At 36.7% G+C, this 19,514-nt stretch overlaps 5 protein-coding genes across 13 annotated transcripts; 3 read left to right on the top strand and 2 right to left on the bottom strand.

Annotated features, from left to right (window-relative positions):
* The first annotated feature begins 9 nt into the window (after positions 1–9).
* Positions 10–4,585, top strand: LOC138126891 (ubiquitin-protein ligase E3B). Of its 2 annotated transcripts, XM_069042704.1 has the most exons (13): positions 11–420; positions 477–954; positions 1,012–1,200; positions 1,375–1,566; positions 1,620–2,055; positions 2,106–2,277; positions 2,330–2,448; positions 2,500–2,818; positions 2,912–3,475; positions 3,529–3,658; positions 3,718–3,882; positions 3,933–4,044; positions 4,095–4,585. In XM_069042704.1, exons 1-13 carry the CDS (start codon positions 260–262, stop codon positions 4,265–4,267), a joined length of 3,210 nt encoding a protein of 1,069 aa, XP_068898805.1. In that variant the 5' UTR covers positions 11–259; the 3' UTR covers positions 4,268–4,585. The 2 variants fall into 2 exon arrangements, with proteins under 2 accessions (XP_068898804.1, XP_068898805.1); XM_069042703.1 differs by having other exon boundaries at positions 10–420; positions 2,330–2,818.
* A 423-nt stretch (positions 4,586–5,008) lies between these two features.
* LOC138126887 (peroxisomal targeting signal 1 receptor-like) lies at positions 5,009–8,894 on the top strand. Of its 3 annotated transcripts, none has more exons than XM_069042696.1 (9): positions 5,009–5,342; positions 5,394–5,527; positions 5,589–5,780; positions 5,855–5,987; positions 7,208–7,521; positions 7,572–7,786; positions 8,199–8,364; positions 8,413–8,570; positions 8,617–8,894. In XM_069042696.1, exons 1-9 carry the CDS (start codon positions 5,153–5,155, stop codon positions 8,819–8,821), a joined length of 1,707 nt encoding a protein of 568 aa, XP_068898797.1. In that variant the 5' UTR covers positions 5,009–5,152; the 3' UTR covers positions 8,822–8,894. The 3 variants fall into 3 exon arrangements, with proteins under 3 accessions (XP_068898797.1, XP_068898796.1, XP_068898799.1); XM_069042695.1 differs by having other exon boundaries at positions 5,010–5,342; positions 5,834–5,987; XM_069042698.1 differs by having other exon boundaries at positions 5,011–5,342; positions 5,834–5,987; positions 7,572–7,762.
* A 111-nt stretch (positions 8,895–9,005) lies between these two features.
* RanBP3 (ran-binding protein 3) lies at positions 9,006–10,847 on the bottom strand. The gene is made up of 5 exons (XM_069042699.1): positions 10,646–10,847; positions 10,434–10,517; positions 9,559–10,382; positions 9,290–9,385; positions 9,006–9,234 (listed from the first exon to the last, which is right to left on the bottom strand). Exons 1-5 carry the CDS (start codon positions 10,662–10,664, stop codon positions 9,118–9,120), a joined length of 1,140 nt encoding a protein of 379 aa, XP_068898800.1. The 5' UTR covers positions 10,665–10,847; the 3' UTR covers positions 9,006–9,117.
* A 35-nt stretch (positions 10,848–10,882) lies between these two features.
* Positions 10,883–18,119, top strand: cdm (importin-13-like protein cdm). 6 transcript variants are annotated; one of them, XM_069042693.1, is made up of 14 exons: positions 10,883–11,154; positions 11,206–11,373; positions 11,425–11,577; positions 11,629–11,747; positions 11,801–11,938; positions 11,990–12,185; positions 12,238–13,083; positions 13,136–13,300; positions 13,354–13,539; positions 13,594–13,731; positions 13,787–14,018; positions 14,072–14,399; positions 14,448–14,554; positions 15,854–18,119. In XM_069042693.1, exons 1-13 carry the CDS (start codon positions 11,002–11,004, stop codon positions 14,539–14,541), a joined length of 2,916 nt encoding a protein of 971 aa, XP_068898794.1. In that variant the 5' UTR covers positions 10,883–11,001; the 3' UTR covers positions 14,542–14,554; positions 15,854–18,119. The 6 variants fall into 6 exon arrangements, with proteins under 6 accessions (XP_068898794.1, XP_068898795.1, XP_068898792.1 ...); XM_069042694.1 differs by having other exon boundaries at positions 15,839–18,119; XM_069042691.1 differs by having other exon boundaries at positions 14,442–14,554.
* LOC138126889 (pre-mRNA-splicing factor ISY1 homolog) lies at positions 14,539–18,221 on the bottom strand. The gene is made up of 6 exons (XM_069042700.1): positions 18,082–18,221; positions 17,992–18,014; positions 15,298–15,665; positions 14,952–15,101; positions 14,789–14,895; positions 14,539–14,737 (listed from the first exon to the last, which is right to left on the bottom strand). Exons 1-6 carry the CDS (start codon positions 18,082–18,084, stop codon positions 14,573–14,575), a joined length of 816 nt encoding a protein of 271 aa, XP_068898801.1. The 5' UTR covers positions 18,085–18,221; the 3' UTR covers positions 14,539–14,572.
* Between the last annotated feature and the right edge of the window lie 1,293 nt (positions 18,222–19,514).

Raw genomic sequence — 19,514 nt, 5'->3', positions numbered from 1 at the left:
AATCGACCATTTGTTTAAACTTCAAAACATTACAACTTTTTCACTTCGAAGCAGTAATCAAGAAGTACGAAACGTCTTAATTGTTAAATGTGATTTGATTTTATTTATTTGCTTAAGTGGATTGTGTTGACTGTGAACCAGGACTTTTTAGTGAAGTTTGTGAAGTGAATAAAAAATTGCATAAAACACAGATTTTATCTTAAATAATGCAAATGTGATATAATCGGAACAAAATTCGTATATTTAGGTCAAACTCAGCATGTTCCATAAGGCGGACAATCCAAAGTGTAGCTTCCTAGAACAAACAAAAGCAGCCAGAGAGGAAAGGGCTTTCGAGAAGAAGAAAGAAAAAGCGGCCACTTTAATTCAAGCGAATGTTAGGGGATGGCTTGCACGCGTCAAATTCTCTCGCAACATTTTGTAAATTTACATGTTTCAATAGTGTGAAGCGAATACTGATGAGTCTTGATTTCCAGACAAGAATTTGATGACACCATTCCTGATGTACCAGAAGATGGGGAGAAACCTACCTTAAAACCTGCCTTGCAAATTTACAATCAGTCCTGTCGCTTGTTATTAATTTGGCGTAAGGAAAGAGACAGAGACAGGTTCGAGAAGTTATGTCGATATTTAGTTAATACTCTTGAATATGAGTCACCGAAATTCAGTTATGTGGGGGTGGCTCTCAGTAAAGAGCATGTGATAAGATGGATCTCCCACATGAATGACATTTTATGGAAGTGCTGTGAATATTTAAATGATCTTAAACCAGAATTTGCTGGTGATATGAAATTAATTGTCTTATATTTGCATGTTTTGGTTTCTTTCACCAGTACAAGCAACTGGATTGTGTTAAAGAATAAAAATATGGAAGTTCTGAAATCTGGAATGAACCAGTTGTGTGCAAATTTAATGGGACAATTGTTTCATAAAGGATTTTATTTGGTACTGAAGGTACACTCGATGCGTTTGTATTATGTAGCGCCAAAATAATATTATTTATGATTCAAGAGTTTGCTAATGCGGGGCTTGGGACGAATTAAAATCGCGTTCAAGCACGCCAGTTTGTCTGCAATCTTAACGTTGGCTTTGAGACCTCTGGTAGCTGCAAATTTTTCTGATAAACTTATGACAATGTTTCTCATTCACATAATATCAGTTCCTGCCATTATCCAACATTTGGAAAATTTAACTCCAGAGGTAAAAATCGTTTTAAATGGGATCAACATAATTTGTAATCTAGATATGACATGATGGTCACAAGTCATGTCTTAGCTTTATCCATCTTATTCCAATAAGAATCACAGATTGTGACATTTTTACAAATTATTTTGATTGTGTGGGAAATTAATCAAGAGAAAAACATGATTTTAGTGCATTGCAACCATAAATAACCAAAAACTGTTTTCAAAAAGTTTGGAACTGTTGTCAAGTCAACAGTCAATGAGGATAGTTTTTAATACTCTGGAAGGAAGTTACGCGCTTTGCCTTCTTGCAAACTTATTACAACTAGCCTTCATGGAAAGAGATGGTGCCTTGAAAGACCTGAGTTTTCCGACTTTCACAGTACTAGTCACAGCAACAAAGAAATTGCTCTTGTTAATCCAGTGTACTTCCAGGTTGTTGTTACCGGATTACTGGAAAGTTGCCAAAATTATGTAGTTAGTAAACAGTCAAACCTAACCCATTGGCATCCAGTTTTGGGTTGGTTTGCCCAACCCATGGATCCATCATTGAACGCCGCAATGCCCCATGTAAAAATTCAACTTAATCTCTTGTGGAACTCTCCAATTGTCCAAATTTTGTTGGGAAACGTCCTCCAACAACTCGTCCAAAACATAGATTCACCTCAGCCGACTTCGAGCCCACAAAATAGCAATTTCAGCGGTTCCAATTTCTTCAAGAAAGTTTTAGAATCGAGAAGCAATAAAACCAACACTCAAAGAAACTATCGCGCTTTGGGTAGTCCCGAAGTACACAGAGTTGTCTTGGTGTGTTCACTGTATCACACGGCTTTAAATACTTTGACTCAGTTGCAGTTAGATATATTGACAGGTTGCACGAAATATTGAAGTGTTTACAACTTTTTGAAATTTGTCTTGTAGGATTATGTTACCAAAACTCGATTTTGTACAATTTGTGGCTGTTCTTGTGCTCACTGGGCCCAAACTGTGGCCTGAAAACGTTCTTAGACCACTTAGCTATCAACACGAAATGTACAGCTCCCGAGTTTCAAATGTTGCAACTGTTTTGCGATTGTATGACCCATTATGTAACGTAAGTAACGAGACTGGGTACACGAAATTGGTTCAAGCAAGGTATGTTTCAGTATTTTGGATGACGTAGAAATGTACGAACAGCAAAATCCTTTTAAATTAACCGACTTTATAGTTTTATCGACGTTTTTGAACACTTTTTTGTATAAAGCTGTTTTAGGAAATTTATTTGGTAACATACTGCTAAACAGCGCAAATGAAACGATAAAGTGGAAATTTTCAGATTTAAAAACAATCCAAACAAACTCTCTTTTCCAATCGTTGCATACATTACTAATGCTTTTGTACAGGAGGGATTGTAGGAGAACTTACACTTCTCAAGGTCACTGGTTGTTGAAAGACATCAAAGTGTCAACGTTCATGGCCGACCTTGAGAAAGGTCGAAAAGCGCCGCAACTGTTGCTGCAGACAATGCCACATATCATCCCTCATGAAGATAGAGTCAGACTGTTTCGAAAATACATAACCAATGAGAAAACAGTTTTGGGATTAACCGAATCTGCATGTGCTTCCCCTCAATCAACGTTAATAACAGTCCATAGGTGCGCATCATCGTGATGGGGGCGCTGGTGTTGCTATAAATATTTTTTTATGATTTGGTTCGTTACTTAAGTTTTCTAAACAAAACTTTGCAGATCTCGCATTGTCGAAGACGGTTATCGACAGCTGGCGCTTTTACCACCCCAAGGCCTCAAAGGTGTGATCCGAGTGCGTTTCATCAACGAGCAAGGATTGGATGAGGCGGGCATCGATCAGGACGGCGTTTTTAAAGAGTTCCTCGAAGAAAGCATCAAACGGATTTTCGATCCAGCCTTGAATCTCTTCAAAGCGACTAGCGAAGAGCGGCTGTACCCCTCTCCGACTTCGTACCTTCAAGATAACCACCTTCAGTTGTTTGAATTCGTGGGGAGGATGTTGGGGAAAGCCGTCTACGAAGGAATTGTGGTTGACGTGCCTTTCGCTTCGTTTTTTCTGAGTCAGGTTTCAGGACAAACGGCTCAGGCGTTGTACAGTTGTGTGGACGAACTACCTTCATTAGATCCCGAACTCTATAGGAGTTTGAGCTATGTTAAACACTATGAAGGAGACGTGTCGGATTTAGATCTCACTTTCAGTTTGGACGAAGACAGTTTAGGCAAATTGGTTACACACGAGTTGGTAGCGGGAGGTAAAGCGGTTCCCGTGACCAACGAAAACAAGTTAGGACTTAAACTTGTTCGGCTTGTAAAATTCTATTTGTTTTTCTTTCTAGGATTAACTACATACATTTGATGGCACATTTTCGAATGCATTTGCAAATCAAAGACCAAACTGCTGCTTTCATTCGCGGATTTCGCTCGATAATCAATCCTGACTGGTTGTCGCTTTTCTCAACGCCCGAAGTATATTTTTTAATTGCGACCGCGTAACAACTTTCAGTTAAATTGTTTGACATTTACAGTTGCAACGTTTGATATCTGGAGATAATGTACCGTTGGATATGAAAGACTTGAGGAAACACACTCAATATTACGGAGGTTTCCACGATTCTCACAGAGTTGTTGGTTGGTTGTGGGACATCTTAGAAAAAGACTTCACTGAAGAAGAAAAGGGAATGTTTTTAAAAGTTGTCGACGAAAATAAATTTGAATTTTTTTTTGATGTTTTGAGTTTTAGTTCGTGACAAGTTGCTCCAAGCCTCCACTGCTCGGGTTTGCTCACTTGGAGCCTCCGTTTTCAATAAGATGTGTTGAAGTCGGAGATGATGAAGATACTGGAGACACAATAGGTAACTTTTGCAATTTGTAATTGTAATTGTAATGTTTACAGGGCTGGTAGGAAGTGTTTTCAGAGGTTTCTTTACGATTAGGAAGAAAGACCCACAAAACCGATTGCCCACGTCCTCTACATGTTTCAATCTTCTGAAGTTGCCCAATTATCAGAAAAAAAGCACTCTAAGAGAAAAATTGCGATATGCCGTCACGTGTAATACTGGATTTGAGTTGTCCTAGTTGTTTTTATAGAAGTGAAATTGTTGACATATGTAAAATTCATATCAACCTTTTCTATTTTAATATCAGATTGAAAATTTCGTAAATTGGTATTAGTCCGCTGACAAAAGGTAAACATTGATTTCATTGTTATTGACCTGTTAACATTTTTATTGTAATTTTTTATTATGCCAAAGGTGATTGTAACGATTTTATTCGAATTAATTTATTTAGCGAACTTAATCTGTTAACAAGAAATGCCACCTTCATGTTGTGATTACTGTCTTTGTTGTAAAATATTATTTTAAAAAAATATATTTTAAAATAATTTGAAAAACACCAACTTTGTTTTTCTTCTTTTTTTCGGAATTTTGCAGCGAAACGAATGTCACCAAACTTTCCGTAAGGTGCAGCTCCCGTTTTTAATAAAAAATAATGTTTGTAGGTCATAGGTGCATCCATTTCGAATTAAAATACAGCGATTGTGTAACATACTTTAATTATGTTGTAACTTCAACTTTCATTTTCTATTTGAATATCAAAAGTGTAAACAAACATTTTGTTCAAATTAGTTGATCGTTTCCATAAGTACGTTCTACAGAAACATATTCATTTTTTGTATTTTGTCCATTTGCGAATTCCTGGCGTGTCTTATTGTGAAGTTAAGTGTACTTAAATCTTAAATATGTGACTTAAGTTTTAAACAATTGACCAATCGATAGAATAGAAAGTTACTAAACTGCCGTTGGCAGTCGTGATGTTTTGGGCGAAAAAAGTCCAAGGTCGCGATCCGACCGTCGTGCGTGTGTGTGTGTGTGTGCAAAGTGTCATGAAATATCCGTCAAATTTTGGGACTGTGTTTTGACAAAATGATTTTTGTGTCGGAAGTTTGACCTAAATTTTACAATGGCGTTTAATCCCCTGACCGAGGCCGAGTGCGGCCAGAAAAATCCCTTGGCCCGTTTAACTTCGCACATCACCCATGATCACACATTTGCAGAAGCCCATGGGCACGCATTCCCCAGCAGTTCTGACCAATTGGTCGAACAATTTCTGCAAGAAACGAAATCGGTGCCGCAGAGCTTTCGGATGGATGGTAATCAATTCTAACAACTGTTGAGCAAATTCACATTTTTCATTGCTGCAGATCTGATGAGAGAAATGCACGATATCGAGTCACAAAGATCAGCTCTGCCACCCATACCAGCCTCCACTATCAAGGACCAAATCCATGATGATGCCTGGGCGCAACAGTACATAGATGATGGGAAGGTCTTTCATGTAATTAGTTGACATATAGATTAGCAGATTTTTGCAATGTCATTCGCTGGTTTTATTCAAGGATAACATAAATAATGAGGCAATCTGGGCAGAGATTTCTTCACAAGAAAGAAGCAATGAAGAGCTTCTGGATGATTGGAACACTGACTACTCTCAAGAAATACTTCCAGGACCTAGTACTTTTAATGCCTCCCAGCTAAGTGCACAGGAGTTGGCACAAGTCGGTGAGGATCCTAAATTTGTATATTCTAAGGTACGCAAACATACTGGTCACAGAGTTGAGCATTTTAAATAAATTTGTTGTAGTTTATGAAATTTATGAAACAGGTAGGTGATGGAGATGTTAATTTGGAAGATGGACGATTGACAGAAGAAGAGGCACAGTTGTGGAGCAAGGAGTTCCTCCAAGAGAACAAAGAAAAAGTTGAAACTGCAGCCAAAAAGTTGGAAAAAAATTATGGTAAGCAGAACATAATTATTGAGATTTTTACTTGTCAGTAATAAAGATTACACCAATAACCTTGCCTGTTTACAACAAAAATAAAAACAACCTTCATTGAAACTCAATAATATAAGTTATGCATTGTGATCTTTATAATCTGCTATCAATTTTCTAATGAAACATATAAAGTGTTTTGGCTAAATTCCTCCTCTTGTTCTTTGAAAAAAATAAAAACAAAGGCCATCAAGTATGTTTATGTAAACACATTTTACAGTTACCTTGAGTTGAAATAAAAAATGACTTAGCATTTTTTTGAAATAGTTTTATCAATTGGATAAATAAATTAAATTTTTGTCAGCTTAGTGTAATAGATGCAGCAATTAATTACACTAATAATAGCAGCAGCCAATTACACTTTCTTGCCTATTTATGATTAATTATTATTTACTTAAACATAAGAACGCACTTAAGTCGTGAAAACTAACTACTTGTTTCTTCTACCGGCTTCGCAAGTAGGCCATTTTTACCCTGATTCAAGGTCCGTAACTACCACTTGCGGTGTATGCACCTTGTCATATGCAACTGGCAAAAAAATTACAAAACGTTCCATGGGACGTAAGTAAAACAAAAGAAAAATAATAATTCAGCGACCATTTTAATTTATTGGCATTTTAAACGTCAGGGAATGTCATAACTGTTAGAACATTCAATCAAACATCAGAAATGATTTAAATTAGCATTTTTTAACAGTCGGTAGTAGGAAAAATACTGTTTGCACCTCGGAACGTAGCGATTTTTACCTTGAACTACCATTTTCGATAAAACATGTTACACTTTGGTCCCTTGGTGCATAAAGAACAATTTTCGTTTCATTTACAAAATAATTTACATTTCCTGTTCCACTGCTCTTATCAGGAGTGTTTACTGTTTTAGAAATAAACATAATCCACGAATGTTTTTTTTTTTTTACTTGGAAATTTTGTACAGATAAACAATCTGATAAAATACGCTCGTTACACCAATTACTCTTTGTACAAGTCAAGTTTCGAACGATAAGTAAGTTTGGTGTAAGAGTTGTGTTTTGCTGTATGTTTTTTTTTTTTTTAATTACATATAATTTGTTTGTACTTTATGTTAAGGTCCGATGAAGAACTTTCGTCGTTAATAAAACCATAGTTGTAATACAATGTAATTAAATTGACCAGGTGCATGAATTAGAATTGAAAACTAAATTTCAGAAGATGAGTTCAATTCGCAATTCTGGAATAACTTGCAAGAAGAACTGAAACAAACCCTTGACCAACCTGACACAAGCGAGAAGTCATGGTTGTCCGAATTCGACTCGTATTACACGAGTCCGTACTCCGAATACACATTCACCGAAGAGAATCCCATGTTCGACGTTCCTAATCCGTTAGAAAGGGGGAAAAAGCTACTGGAAGACGGCGATTTACCGTCGGCCGTCTTGTGTTTCGAAGCAGCAGTCAAACAAGAGCCCGAAAACAGCGAAGCTTGGTTGCTACTCGGAAAAACTCAAGCGGAAAACGAACAGGTGACTCCTCGACCTTGTATATTGTCAAGTGGTAGAATGACTTGTTCCAGGACTGCAATGCCATTCCGGCGCTGAAGAAGTGTCTGGAAATAGAACCTACTAATTTGACGGCTCTGATGGCCCTGGCGGTTTGCTACACCAACGAAAGCTACTATAGTCAGGCGGGACAGATGCTGTTAAAGTGGTTGGCTAATAATCCTAAATATAGTGACTTGATTCCTCCTGATTTTCAATTAACTGGGCAAGTTACAAGTTTTTTACAGCCGTAAGTGACGGTGTGGGCATCACGCTTCCTTGCAAAACGTTTTCAAATAACAAATGTCACTCAAACCCAATCTCACGTGTTAATAAAAAATAAACAGTGTGCCAAGTCTATCTGAGTAACTATTTTGTGATCATGCTCATTAGGGCAGTAGCACCTCGAGACTGCATTTTGCAATCTGATTATCGATTTAAATGATCCAGAGAAGTAGACTGAGGTTAGGTTGACACATGCACACACACTCATACACGCACACCAAGAATACTAGAATTCTAGTCCTCTTGACTCACACAAACACACACCACGGCTCAATCCGGGTGAGGTAGAGATCAGACACGCTTTCTACTAACCCATCTTCAAGTTACAACCGCTCCACTTCCCGTATGTGTATTTTAAAGTTGTCCTGTATTTATAGAGACCAGCAAAAAGTAATCCAAGATTTGTACATAAAGGCCGCTTTGAGACAACCAGTAGATATAGACTACGAAGTCCAGTGCGGCCTCGGAGTTCTCTTCAACCTGTCCGGGGACTACGAAAAAGCGGCAGACTGTTTCAGGACCGCGCTCTCAGTAAAATATGACGTAATCGTTTCACTTTCACTTTTCCTCTTGTGAATGCGTGTTTTTAAGGATGCCAAATTGTGGAACAGATTGGGTGCGACCTTGGCCAACGGCTCTAAATCGGAAGAAGCCGTCGACGCTTATCACCACGCCCTCAACCTGGAACCCGGATTTATCAGGGCGCGCTATAACGTGGGAATAATTTGCATAAATTTGAGAGCTTACAGGTACGGTTTAACGCGTTGGTGTTTGTATTTGAATTGAGACTTGCAGGGAGGCTGCTGAGCATTTTCTGACGGCTTTGAATCAGCAAGCGAGAGGTAGAGACGTCAAGAATTCGCCGTCAATGTCACAAATGTCGGACACAATATGGAGCACGTTGAGAATGTGCATCTCGCTTTTAAATAAAGGTGAATTGAGAGCGGCCGTGGACAAGAGGGATTTGGAAACTCTAAATAAAGCGTTCGATATGGCATAAAATTAAATTTGAACTTGTTCAGAAGCGTTATTTTTGTATATCCAAAACAAAGATATTATACTGTTGATTTTTTTTCAAAGTTTTATTGCTTATTCTTATCATTACAAAATATGCAACACATTCGACTCATGTTCTCATTTTTTAAATTAACCGTCCTTGGGCGTGGTGAAGAAAAAAAACTGTAGAAATTAAATGGTTTAAAGTATTAAAACTTAATTTACATCACAATTTGTAGATATCAAAACCAGCTTCTTGCATAATGGTACATCAAAAGTATTTTTATTAACAAATGAAAATTAATGACCCCCTGAGTCTGTATCTACATTAGGTTTTTTATGTTTTTGGGCTGCAATTTCTTTTTGCACTCGCAGCTGAATTTGCGAGTACAAGTGTTTACTGTCTTCAATGCTTGCCTAAAACGCAGTATTTTTAGAATTATTTGATTCTGTAACTGAGTTGTCCTCATACCATCACAAGAAAGACTTTAATGACGCCTTGCGGGTCGAGGGCAGTAAATCTGACACTTTTTTCACTAGCTTGTTCCACAGTCATCTCTGCCCAAATCTAAAAAAAAAAATTGCAAAAACATTAAGGCAATGATTTTATCCTCAAAAGAAAATTAAATTTTTATGATGCAAGTTGTGACTATAAATTAGAATTAAACCTTGGAACAACAAATGAGGATGACGTCAATTTAAATATATAAATAGTTTTATAACGAGATTTAAAAAACTTACTTTGGTGTTTAGTATAACTCTCCAGATACCTGTGGTTCTAAAAAGTAGTCGACTTTGAACATGTCCGTCCCCATCAAAATCGTTCAACCTCAAAACCCCTCTGCCCCGCTCTTGCCAACTGCCTGATGCTTTATCAAAGGCAAATAATTTACAATTGATATTCAAAATATTTGTTTCTTCCTCTTCCCCAGTTATAATTTCAACTTCCTCATATTTCCTCTTGTTGGCTCTTGATTCTTCATATTCTCGCGCGGATTCGCTAAGCGACTTGGTCTCCTTGCTTGTTGAATTACTGTCTGTCTTAACTTCATTTTTGATTGCACTGCTAAACAGCATCTCTGTGGTTCCATTGGAATTTAAACTAGTTGAAGGTTTAGGTTCTTCTTTCGTTTCACTTCCGATGACGCGATCTTGAAGATTTTGTCCAAAAACAAATGAGCTTGATGTTATAGTTGTACTGGACGTTGTTACTGGTTGTTGAGTACTATTTGTTTTCGGTTCTGATTGTATAAGTGGTACAAATTTTGGTGTTTCACCATTGACTTGATTAGCTTTACTTTCTTCTTTAGAATTTTCATTTGAAGCACTTTTCGCAAAAGGGTTTAACCGACTGGGATTCAGAACAAAATTAGGTTTACTCGAATTGTTGGCGTTGTTCAGACTTAATTGCGGCGGCTTCAATATGCCAGGTCTCGCGAATTTATTTTGAGAACTAGCAAAGGGGTTTGTCGGGACATTTGTTGGTGGAATTTTACTTGAAGGACTACAAACTTTGAATTCGTCATTTCCCTTCGTACTTTCATTTTTCTCATTATCACCAATTTCTACAAGAACACGTGTAACGAAAAATTACCACTGAAAAAATGATTTCTCACCTGTTTTGGAATCTTCTGCAGGTGCATCTACTTTCATTGTGATTGGGGGGTTAAGGCTTGATTGCTTACCACTATTGTCCAAATCTATAAAAAATTATACCACGTAACGGCAAATAAATCATTCGGCTCCCCAGTTCAGGGCATGTACTTTTATCTCGTTGCGAACCAAAATAATCAAGGAAAATTGAAATTATGTTGTCAAACAAACTTACTTTGAGAGGTATCCGCCATTTTTCCTATTAAACAGCTGCCAGAACATAACCTCAAATTCAGAACAAAATACAAACTATTTACAAAAAAAATTATTAGAAACCAAAAAACCAAATACTAATCAACTAAATAGAAAAGATACAGGAATACAAATTTATTTAAAGTGAAAATAATCGTAATTATTTCCTCTTCAAACTTCTATTTACGTGACATATGACTTATGACATATGACAGCATTTTTGACAGTTATCGACGTCTTGCCGCCTGTCAATTCGTAAAATGTAGCAGCAGCAAGTACAAAATCGCTTATTAATTACAGTTGAATAATATTAAGAAGTTGTTTTGACCACGATCAAATATGGAATACACGACTGAAAATTTAGAGAAAGCCGTAACCTTATTTTATAGGAGTGAAGCGGGCCAACAAGCTGAGGCTCACCAGTGGTTAACCGAAGCACAGAATTCTACACAAGCTTGGAGTTTCGTATGGGAGTTGCTGAGCCTCCACAGAGTAAGTAACAAAACTACAACAGACCTCGTTTCTTAAGCAAATCTATCACAGAATGCTGAAGTGCAATTTTTTGCTGCCACAACTTTGCACACAAAGTTAATGAAACACTGGAACGAGGTACCAGAGGATCACTATGAACCCTTAAAGAAGCACATTTTAGATGCTATAATTAACTATGCAATGGGGCCTAAAATTGTCCTGAACCGGCTTTGCATTACGGTAAGAAAAATTATTTTAGTTAGCTCTCAACAATTTTTAATGTTGTTATAGTTATCAGCTTATATAATTCATACTGTCCCTTCATATTGGCCCAATGCTTTTGAGGAGTTAGTGGCAAGTTTTCAACCACACCATTTGCCAAATGTTGAGCCAGAAAGAGTGATTTGGATACTTTTAGAGATATTAACTGTGATACCTGAAGAGGTAAAATATGTTCAAATCAAAGTTTCACTTGGTCAATTTTATGATTTATAGTTTCAAAGTACCTTATTAGCGGTAAGCCAAAGACTGAAGGTACGGACAGTCTTGCTAAATGTCTCGAAGGACATACTTAAAGTTGTTGAAATGTGTCTGATGCCAATTCCAAGTAATGGGTAATTGTTATTGTGTAATGTAAGCTTTCCCCTATTAAAATATAATTTTTTAGATTTGATATGTGTAATTTGACCACATATTTAAATGCAGCTAGATGTGCTTCTGCTTGGATTCAATTAGGAGGATTAAATATAGATGATTGTACCTCAGTAATAAATCTTTTAATAAATTTAACATGTTTTACATACTGGTAGGTTAACATTTGCAAAGATATTGTTTGTCCTGACCAGTTATGTTTAAGGAATAAGTTAGATCAAGAAGGTATGTCTTCAGAAGAAATGGAACTAACAGAAGTAACAGTTGAGGCGCTGACTGCTATAATTCAGCATCCTCACACTAATAGATATAAGAATCACGTAATGAAGTGTAGTGCTGACATGCTGTATAAATTTGAGAAAATTTTGGAGAATGAAAGGAACAGTCTTGAGAGTAATAAAGTAAGCTGTAGAGTAATTTTCTTACCATGTCTGATTGTGAGAATAATTTAAGGATATTGTTGCAAATTTGTACGGCCTGCTAGTAACTATAGCAGATGTTCATTCAAAAATTTTCATCAGCAATTTGAAATCTGAAAATCCTGAGGAACAGAGGATTACCTTCGATTTTTTTAATTCAATTTTAAAGTGTACTAACTTACCTGGACTATATCCCGTCGACGAATCGAGCAGTACTCTAACTTTTGGTTTTTGGTACACCCTCCAAGATGATATATTGTCGTTAGAAACAGCAGAATGCGCACAGTTGCTGCTGATGATAAAACCGTACTACCGGGATTTAGTGTGCATAATGTTGAGAAAGTCCATGTATCCACTCCAAGAAGACGGTGATTGGTCGTTAGACGACAAAGAGGTATTCAGGTGTTACCGTCAAGACATCGCAGATACATTCATTTATTGTTACAACGTCCTAAATCTAGAGATGCTCGATATTTTGAATAGTAAATTAGCAGAAGCTTTACATAAGAACAATACAACAGGTGTCCCTCCAACAATACAATGGAATGAAGTGGAAACTTGCCTCCACGCGTTCGGCGCAATCGCAGAATCCATAGAATTAGAAAATTTGTATTTACCCAAGTTAATGATGACGATCAAAGAGATACCTTTTAGAGATTTGCATAAAAGAGTAATGGCCTCAGCTTTGGAGACTGTGGGCTCGTATTCAGACTGGATCACTGAACATCCAGAAATGCTAGAAAATGTTCTGCCTTTGGTGATTTCCGCCTTGGATAAACCCGAAGTTGCGACGAGCGCCACCATGGCGTTGAAAGACTTGACGCATAGCTGTCAAAAGTATTTGTTACCCTACGCCGACCATATTTTGATAGCAGCACAAGTAAGTGCGTGCAGTTATTGTGAAAAAGAAGATTGTATTTGTTGCATTTCAGTCCGCCCTACAAGGGGGTGCTTTAAAACTAGCCGAGTGTAGTCGACTTATGTTTAGTATAGGAAAAGTTTTAAGTATTCTGCCAGTCCCTCGCATAATGGAATATCTCAATATTATTCTAGCGCCATCCTTCAAGGAGATGCAAGAGTTGCTTAATGTTGAGCCGGTACACATAATTCGAGCTGATTTGAACAGTCATTATTTTATTTTTGTTTCCAGTCGCCTGCTGTAAAGACTTCGCTTATTACTAGACTAAAAGTGTTGTCGTCATTGTTTAATTCGCTTTGTGTGAAGAAAAGTCAAACGCAAATCATGGAACAACCCACTGTGTTGGTTATGCAAAACACGATGCCCTTATACAAGGTGATCGGTGAAAAGTACGGCAGGAGTAGTGACGTGATGGAAGTAAGATGCACAATGTCAGCGTGCGTCAAAACCTAGAACAAATTTTGTTTTTAGGAACTCAGTATTCTTTTTAAATACGTCGTAACGACTTTACTAGAAGACTGCACGCCTCTCATTAACGACATTCTGCAATTAGTCGTGGCAGTGTATCGAGAGTGTCCTCAGTCCAACATACTAATGGTTGCCAAAACGGTCAGTTTTTAGAGGGTCATAGTTTATAAAGATATTTGATTTTTTTGTTGGCCAGGTGGTTATCATGTTTGGTAACGAGGAAGAGTTTAGACCTATAACGCACCAACTTTTGCACGAAATCGTCAGCACGACTTTACAGATGTGCGCCCAGCTGAACAGTACCAATCAGTTGTCCGAGAAAACTGACGTGCTTGAAGGATTTTTCGCGATGATGGCCCAGTTGTTCAAGAAAATTCCGCAAGTCGTGTTTGCAAGCGGCATAGACACCGCTGCTCTGTTTCAGTGTGGTAAGAATAATAATTCATTGTGGAGCATCCTCCTTCTGAGCGTTTTTCTTCAGCCGTTTTGTGTTTGTCCCTTCCTGAAGCACAGACTCTCAAGCTGTGCACCAGTTTCCTAGTGAGTTTTATATCACAGAGTCGTGATACCGCTCAAGCCAGTGTTGTCCAAAGTTACGGCGAAAGTCTGGTATTGCGCATCCTCATAAATTTAGGTAGCACAGCGCCGAGATCGTCCGTCGACATATTCAGTGATTTGTTACTCGCTTTAAATAAAAAATACTGTGATAATCTAAGTAGGTGGTTGAATACGTTGTTGGCGCAAGAAGACTTTCCGTCGCCGCGTATCAACACACACCAGAAAGAGCATTTTATCAGGAGCGTTTTACGGTGAGCAAGTTTTAGCGAGTTTGCCGCAAGTAACATGTACAGTTGTAGAGAGAAGGCCAACAAAAGAAAACTATCTGATTCCGTCATGGAATTTACTCTTATATGTAGAGGGATATTGAGAGAAGATCCAAACATGCCGTAACTACAAAAATATCGTAAGTTTTTATTTATTTTTACAATGACTGGTTTTGTTCTTGTACGCCGTACTTCTCTAACAATTCTTGCTTGCGCCTTCTTAACAATGCCTGTTCTACTTCCTGTTGGCTCGGGACGGGTACGTGAGCAATGAACTTCTGGTCCCCTTCAGTCTTTTTCTTTTCCACGTCTTCGTCATCTGACTGTGAATCCATGCGTAATAAATAAATAACCACATTGCTCTCTTTACTTACTTCTTCAACCGCGTAGATGTGTTCCTCGTCGGGGACTTCTTCGTCTTCGTCGTGTGTCAATGAACGTTCCTTTTTCTCCTTCCAATCGGAGATCGCTTTTTGTATGGCTGTAAATCGTTGTGAAGTGTGGATTTATTGATTGACGGTCAACGGATAAACTTACATAATTTTTCAGCTCCCATCTCCAAAGGTATAAGTATACCGTCATCGTCGTCCATATACCCGTAGTAGTCCGCATCGATATCTTTCATCATCTCCGCCCTAGTTTTCCTCGGGGGAGGCGGTGGTTCTTGCTCAAACAACTCCCGGACTCCTGCAGCGTAAAGACAATACTCCACTTTACTGTACACAATCATTTTCGACGGAGAGCTATTACGATTTCAAATGTGATGTTTCGCGTTACCAACCAGTGTTTTAATTATTCCACAAGTCGATAGACATTTTTTAATTATTGTTTGAATTTTCTTTTGTGTAGATAAACTAAGATTTGAATAAAATTTCAAAATCACCTGGTAACTCTTTAGCAGCCCCGAAATACTTGTAACCCCTGTTTCCGGGCACCTCCTTCCCTTCGTGATCTAGCATCCGAGGTCCCGTCCTTTGATAGTCCGGACCGCCCAGTTCTTTGATTTGGTCTTCCCAGTGGCGTTTTTCGCGAAGTAATTTGTTTATTTCGTCGTTCAAGTCGCGGATTCGGAACTCGCCGAGACCTGCGTTCTGGATTTGGGCGACTTTTTTCGCGATCTCGCGAATTATCTGCATTCGCCATTTTTCACAAGCGTATAAGCTTTTGCACTCGGAAGCTAAATGGGGTCGACGCCTCTTGTGCTTGTCGTTCTCGCCTAGCTGGGCCGCTCTCCAACGCGCCAGGGTTGTCCTGAAACGCCATTTCAATGTGACAAATTGTAAACGTTGGCATTTGCAATAAACTTTTGAGAACAGTTACATTATTTTACAAAAACAACCTATCGTAAAATTATTACGAAGCAACCACATGCCACATTTGTCATAAAATTAAATCTATTTGAGAACAGCTGTAAGCCTAAACAGAATTACGAATTGCAGGGACAAAAAAAAGAACAGTGAATTCAGCTGTTAAACATCAATATCGACGGTGTAAAGTTCGTACAAATAAAAACTGTGACCAAGAATGTTAATTTATTGACACAAGGGTTTCAAAGAAACATTTTGAAAAATTTCAAAAGTTAAAGCGGGAAACCCACAATTAATAAGTAATTTCGTTGTTTTGTCATATTTTTGTTGTTTATAAAAAATAATAATCAAAAGGGTATTTTAAGTATGACAAGTAGACATACAGTGTGGAATAAAATGATTTACATCTAGTTACCTTTGGAATTTTTGCACATGTAAATTTTCCTGCACCGCTCTACTTTTTTTTTCGAAGTGCCGAACTATTGGTAGCCACTTTCAACACTAGCTGTGACTTGCTTTTGTTAGTTCCTTTTTAATTTCAATCTCAACTTTGCGTTCATATCATCCCTTCGCAATAAATCACATTTGGAATTTGGATATATATTTTGAGGTTAGGCTTCTTTTTTTTGTAGAGCGACATTTCGTATTTTTACAAGGGTAATGCAAAGGTAACTAGATGTAAATCATTTTATTCCACACTGTATAATACATGTTTCATTCTGTTGACAAGTACATAGTACCTATACACTGCACTAATTGAGAGAAGTATTCAATTTCAGCCGAATAAGTCGTGGCGGCAGATAATGTAACTTTTTATTTCTGGAGATAAAGAAAAGAGACGCCTCTTTAAAATAAAACATTAACAGGAACTTGATTCGTTTTATTGTTGAATGTGAAGTCCTCTTTTGGTGCAATATGGCTTCCTCAGATTATAGGCTACAGTGACTGATTAGATGGGTAAAGGTTCAAAATATCTATTTGGTTGATAAAAAGAATAAGTCCCAAACATGCTTTAGGCCACTCGCTAAAAAATTTGTCAAGGCTAGCAAAGTAACCACAGCATCCGTGAAGAGACTTATAAAATCCCCCAAAATTAAGAATAATCTAATAAATCTTTATTAGTTAAAAAAAAAATATATTCAACTGTTAAATGTGTTCAAACGTTTTCTTTAATTTATATTTATTTCGGTTATCTATATAATAGATTTCCGATCACTCGTAGATAATGTTGCAGTTTTTGATAACCAGGGCAAGGTTTTTACTTTGGAAAATAAAATAGCAGTGATGGCGTTATCTCATACAGTGAAAATTTCGGAAATATACAAAAACTACAGTCAATTCTTTAGGAACGTCGAAATACATTCCCGTTAGGTCAAAAGATATGTAATTATTGTTAGTGGACAACTTTAAATCAGTAACTCTTATGTAGAATACGGAATTTTAAAAAAACTCAATTGCAAATGTTCAATTTTTTTAAATAAAAATATTTCTGTTACTTCACACATTATACAAGGTCATTATAAATGATTGTCCCATCGTAGGTGGCTGTGCGCTATGCTTTAGGTGTGCCGCTACGCCCACTAGTTGTTACAAACATTTATAATGACCCCGTATCTACATAATGCGCGGAATAATACTGAACATGTGTCCATAGCACTATTTTATTTAGAGGTTGTATTTTTTTTATGAACAAAAAGATCTTGTACTATTGCGGACACGGAATCTTGGAGGATTTGTTATTCGATTGACATAAACATGCAAAACTGGCTTTAGGTGCATTTGGTGCAGCTAGCCTCACTGTCGATTTTTGTAATTTTTATCATACTGACATGTCAAAAATAAACTTTCAAATGTCAAATAGTTTCAAACGTCAATCATAATAATGACATTTTTGGAATTGACATAAATGTGACGTCCAAAATTCCGTGTCCGCAACTATACCTGATTTTTTTTTTCTGTAAAATGTAGTAATACTTTTCCAAAGCCAAGAAGGCTAGTTGTAAAGATGTACACACAACATTTTTTTGTTTTATATTCGTAGTATTTGTTCAATGTGAAAGTATTTTTGTGTGGTTTTTAATTTTACTAATAAATTAATTGAACTATTAGTACTATTTAAAAAATATTTCTGTTACCTACCTATTATGTATTTATAAGTAATCTAATAGACTGATTTACTTCAAATTTATACTGCATTTTTATGCTGTTATTTTTTTAGTATTACCGCATTCTATTTAACATAAAAATATATAAAAGTGTATGGTACTTACATGGCTTTTTCTGCGTTTCTCGCCTGGAATTTTAACAAACAACGAATTTATTTTACCATACCTATACCATGTTAATTTATTGTTACTTACCATGTTTTTAGAAGTGGTTGGATAATAAAAATTGTATTGTTCAAAATGTGTTTCTTGTGTAAAGATAAACTTTTCTACATTTATACCCTAAATATTCGATAATACTTCCTGTTAAACCGACGAAATTAAAATTTTCACCGAACGAAATATTACGCTTTATTTTGAGGTTAGGATTCCTGTTTTCGTGTTTTCACTTCAACTTTACACCTTTAAATCAAGTGACCTGTTTAAAGTGGCGCCATCTAATAGTGTTGTTCTGACATTTCTACATATTATTTACAGAATTCTTTTTTTTTTCTGTTGGCAAGCAATGGCGTAACTGGTCCTTCGTTTTTTTTCTAGAGGGCTGTAATTACTGCACTAAGCAAGGTTGGTAGAACTGACTAATTTGTATAGGAAAATTGAAATTGAAATTGAAAATTGGGAGACCAGTGGGAAACTAACTCGTGACGTAAAATGAACCCAGAAATTTTGAGTGTTCGAATAGAACCCAAGGTTTATAAGCTCCGTGATGTTTATTGGGTTTTATTCTAGTGAAGGAACACCTAATGCGTGATCGACAGACTTTGTCGTAAAAGTTTAGTGCATTATGACGTCACGAGTAACTTTTGCGGGGCGAAAAAATTCAAACTATTGGTTTAAATGGCAACCAGGCAACCTACCATACAAATTAATCAGTTCTACCAACCTTGGCACTAAGCATTTTTAATGGTCATTTTGTTATTTTTTTAGTTTAGTTTATAATTTCGCTTGTGTATACTGGCCCTAGATATTATTTAATGCAAAATATTTCTGTCTTAAAGTGATACAAAAAATATGCTCTTTTAATTTATTGTTATTCGTGAGAATTGTTTGTTGTAGTAATGTTGTATTTTGATTTTGACGATATACTGTGTAAAAAACCTTGGATTTGATAAAAAAAAATTAATATACATCTTGACTGCGCTTCATTCTAATGGTTAGTTTTTAAATTAATTTTTTTAACGTCCGTCAAAAAAAGTGCAAGTTTTTTTATTTGTTTGCGTTCATAAAATATGTATGTGATTTTTGAATCGGTCAAGAAGCGTTAAAAAAAAGTGCCATAGCGGTTCATTTTTGCACGCATTTTGCGTTAAAAAAATGTGCCGTAGCGTGTCATTTTTTAACGCAATTATAAAATTTTTCATTCATAATTACATAGTAGTTTTTTAATCGAGTTCGTATGTAAATTGGAATTTTTTTGGCATGAGTGGGCCAATTTAAAACACGAAAAAATTGTTATCTAAACTTACGGGCGCCAAAAAAATTTAGTATGCAACTCATTAGTAAAGTATCTTTTTTTTACTCGGCGGATTTGCGCACTCGCTTCGCTCGAGCGGCAAATTTTCCTTCTCATAAAAAAGTATTACTTTACTCACTTGTTGCAAAAATAACTATTATTTGTGGGAAAGGAT

Source organism: Tenebrio molitor, chromosome 3 (genome assembly GCF_963966145.1).
Source record: "Tenebrio molitor chromosome 3, icTenMoli1.1, whole genome shotgun sequence".
Taxonomy (NCBI): domain Eukaryota; kingdom Metazoa; phylum Arthropoda; class Insecta; order Coleoptera; family Tenebrionidae; genus Tenebrio; species Tenebrio molitor.
The sequence above is the reverse complement of the archived record's forward strand: the minus strand, read 5'-3'. Positions and strand labels throughout refer to the sequence as shown.

What these genes read in the sequence shown, in the direction of transcription:
- LOC138126891 (XM_069042703.1), top strand. Translation starts at nt 260, where the DNA reads ATGTTCCATAAGGCGGACAATCCAAAGTGTAGCTTCCTAGAACAAACA. An exon ending in AAATTCTCTCGCAACATTTT is followed by an intron (nt 421 to 476) that starts GTAAATTTACAT and finishes CTTGATTTCCAG; the next exon opens with ACAAGAATTTGATGACACCA. An exon ending in CCCGTGACCAACGAAAACAA is followed by an intron (nt 3,476 to 3,528) that starts GTTAGGACTTAA and finishes TTTTCTTTCTAG; the next exon opens with GATTAACTACATACATTTGA.
- LOC138126887 (XM_069042695.1), top strand. Translation starts at nt 5,153, where the DNA reads ATGGCGTTTAATCCCCTGACCGAGGCCGAGTGCGGCCAGAAAAATCCC. An exon ending in ATGATGGGAAGGTCTTTCAT is followed by an intron (nt 5,528 to 5,588) that starts GTAATTAGTTGA and finishes GTTTTATTCAAG; the next exon opens with GATAACATAAATAATGAGGC. An exon ending in CGCTCTCAGTAAAATATGAC is followed by an intron (nt 8,365 to 8,412) that starts GTAATCGTTTCA and finishes CGTGTTTTTAAG; the next exon opens with GATGCCAAATTGTGGAACAG.
- RanBP3 (XM_069042699.1), bottom strand. An exon ending in GAGTTATACTAAACACCAAA is followed by an intron (nt 9,386 to 9,558) that starts GTAAGTTTTTTA and finishes TTTTTTTTTTAG; the next exon opens with ATTTGGGCAGAGATGACTGT. An exon ending in TTAAAGTCTTTCTTGTGATG is followed by an intron (nt 9,235 to 9,289) that starts GTATGAGGACAA and finishes ACTGCGTTTTAG; the next exon opens with GCAAGCATTGAAGACAGTAA.
- cdm (XM_069042691.1), top strand. Translation starts at nt 11,002, where the DNA reads ATGGAATACACGACTGAAAATTTAGAGAAAGCCGTAACCTTATTTTAT. An exon ending in TAACTGTGATACCTGAAGAG is followed by an intron (nt 11,578 to 11,628) that starts GTAAAATATGTT and finishes TATGATTTATAG; the next exon opens with TTTCAAAGTACCTTATTAGC. An exon ending in ATGCCAATTCCAAGTAATGG is followed by an intron (nt 11,748 to 11,800) that starts GTAATTGTTATT and finishes ATAATTTTTTAG; the next exon opens with ATTTGATATGTGTAATTTGA.
- LOC138126889 (XM_069042700.1), bottom strand. An exon ending in GGCTGCTAAAGAGTTACCAG is followed by an intron (nt 15,102 to 15,297) that starts GTGATTTTGAAA and finishes TTTACGCTGCAG; the next exon opens with GAGTCCGGGAGTTGTTTGAG. An exon ending in ACATCTACGCGGTTGAAGAA is followed by an intron (nt 14,738 to 14,788) that starts GTAAGTAAAGAG and finishes ATGGATTCACAG; the next exon opens with TCAGATGACGAAGACGTGGA.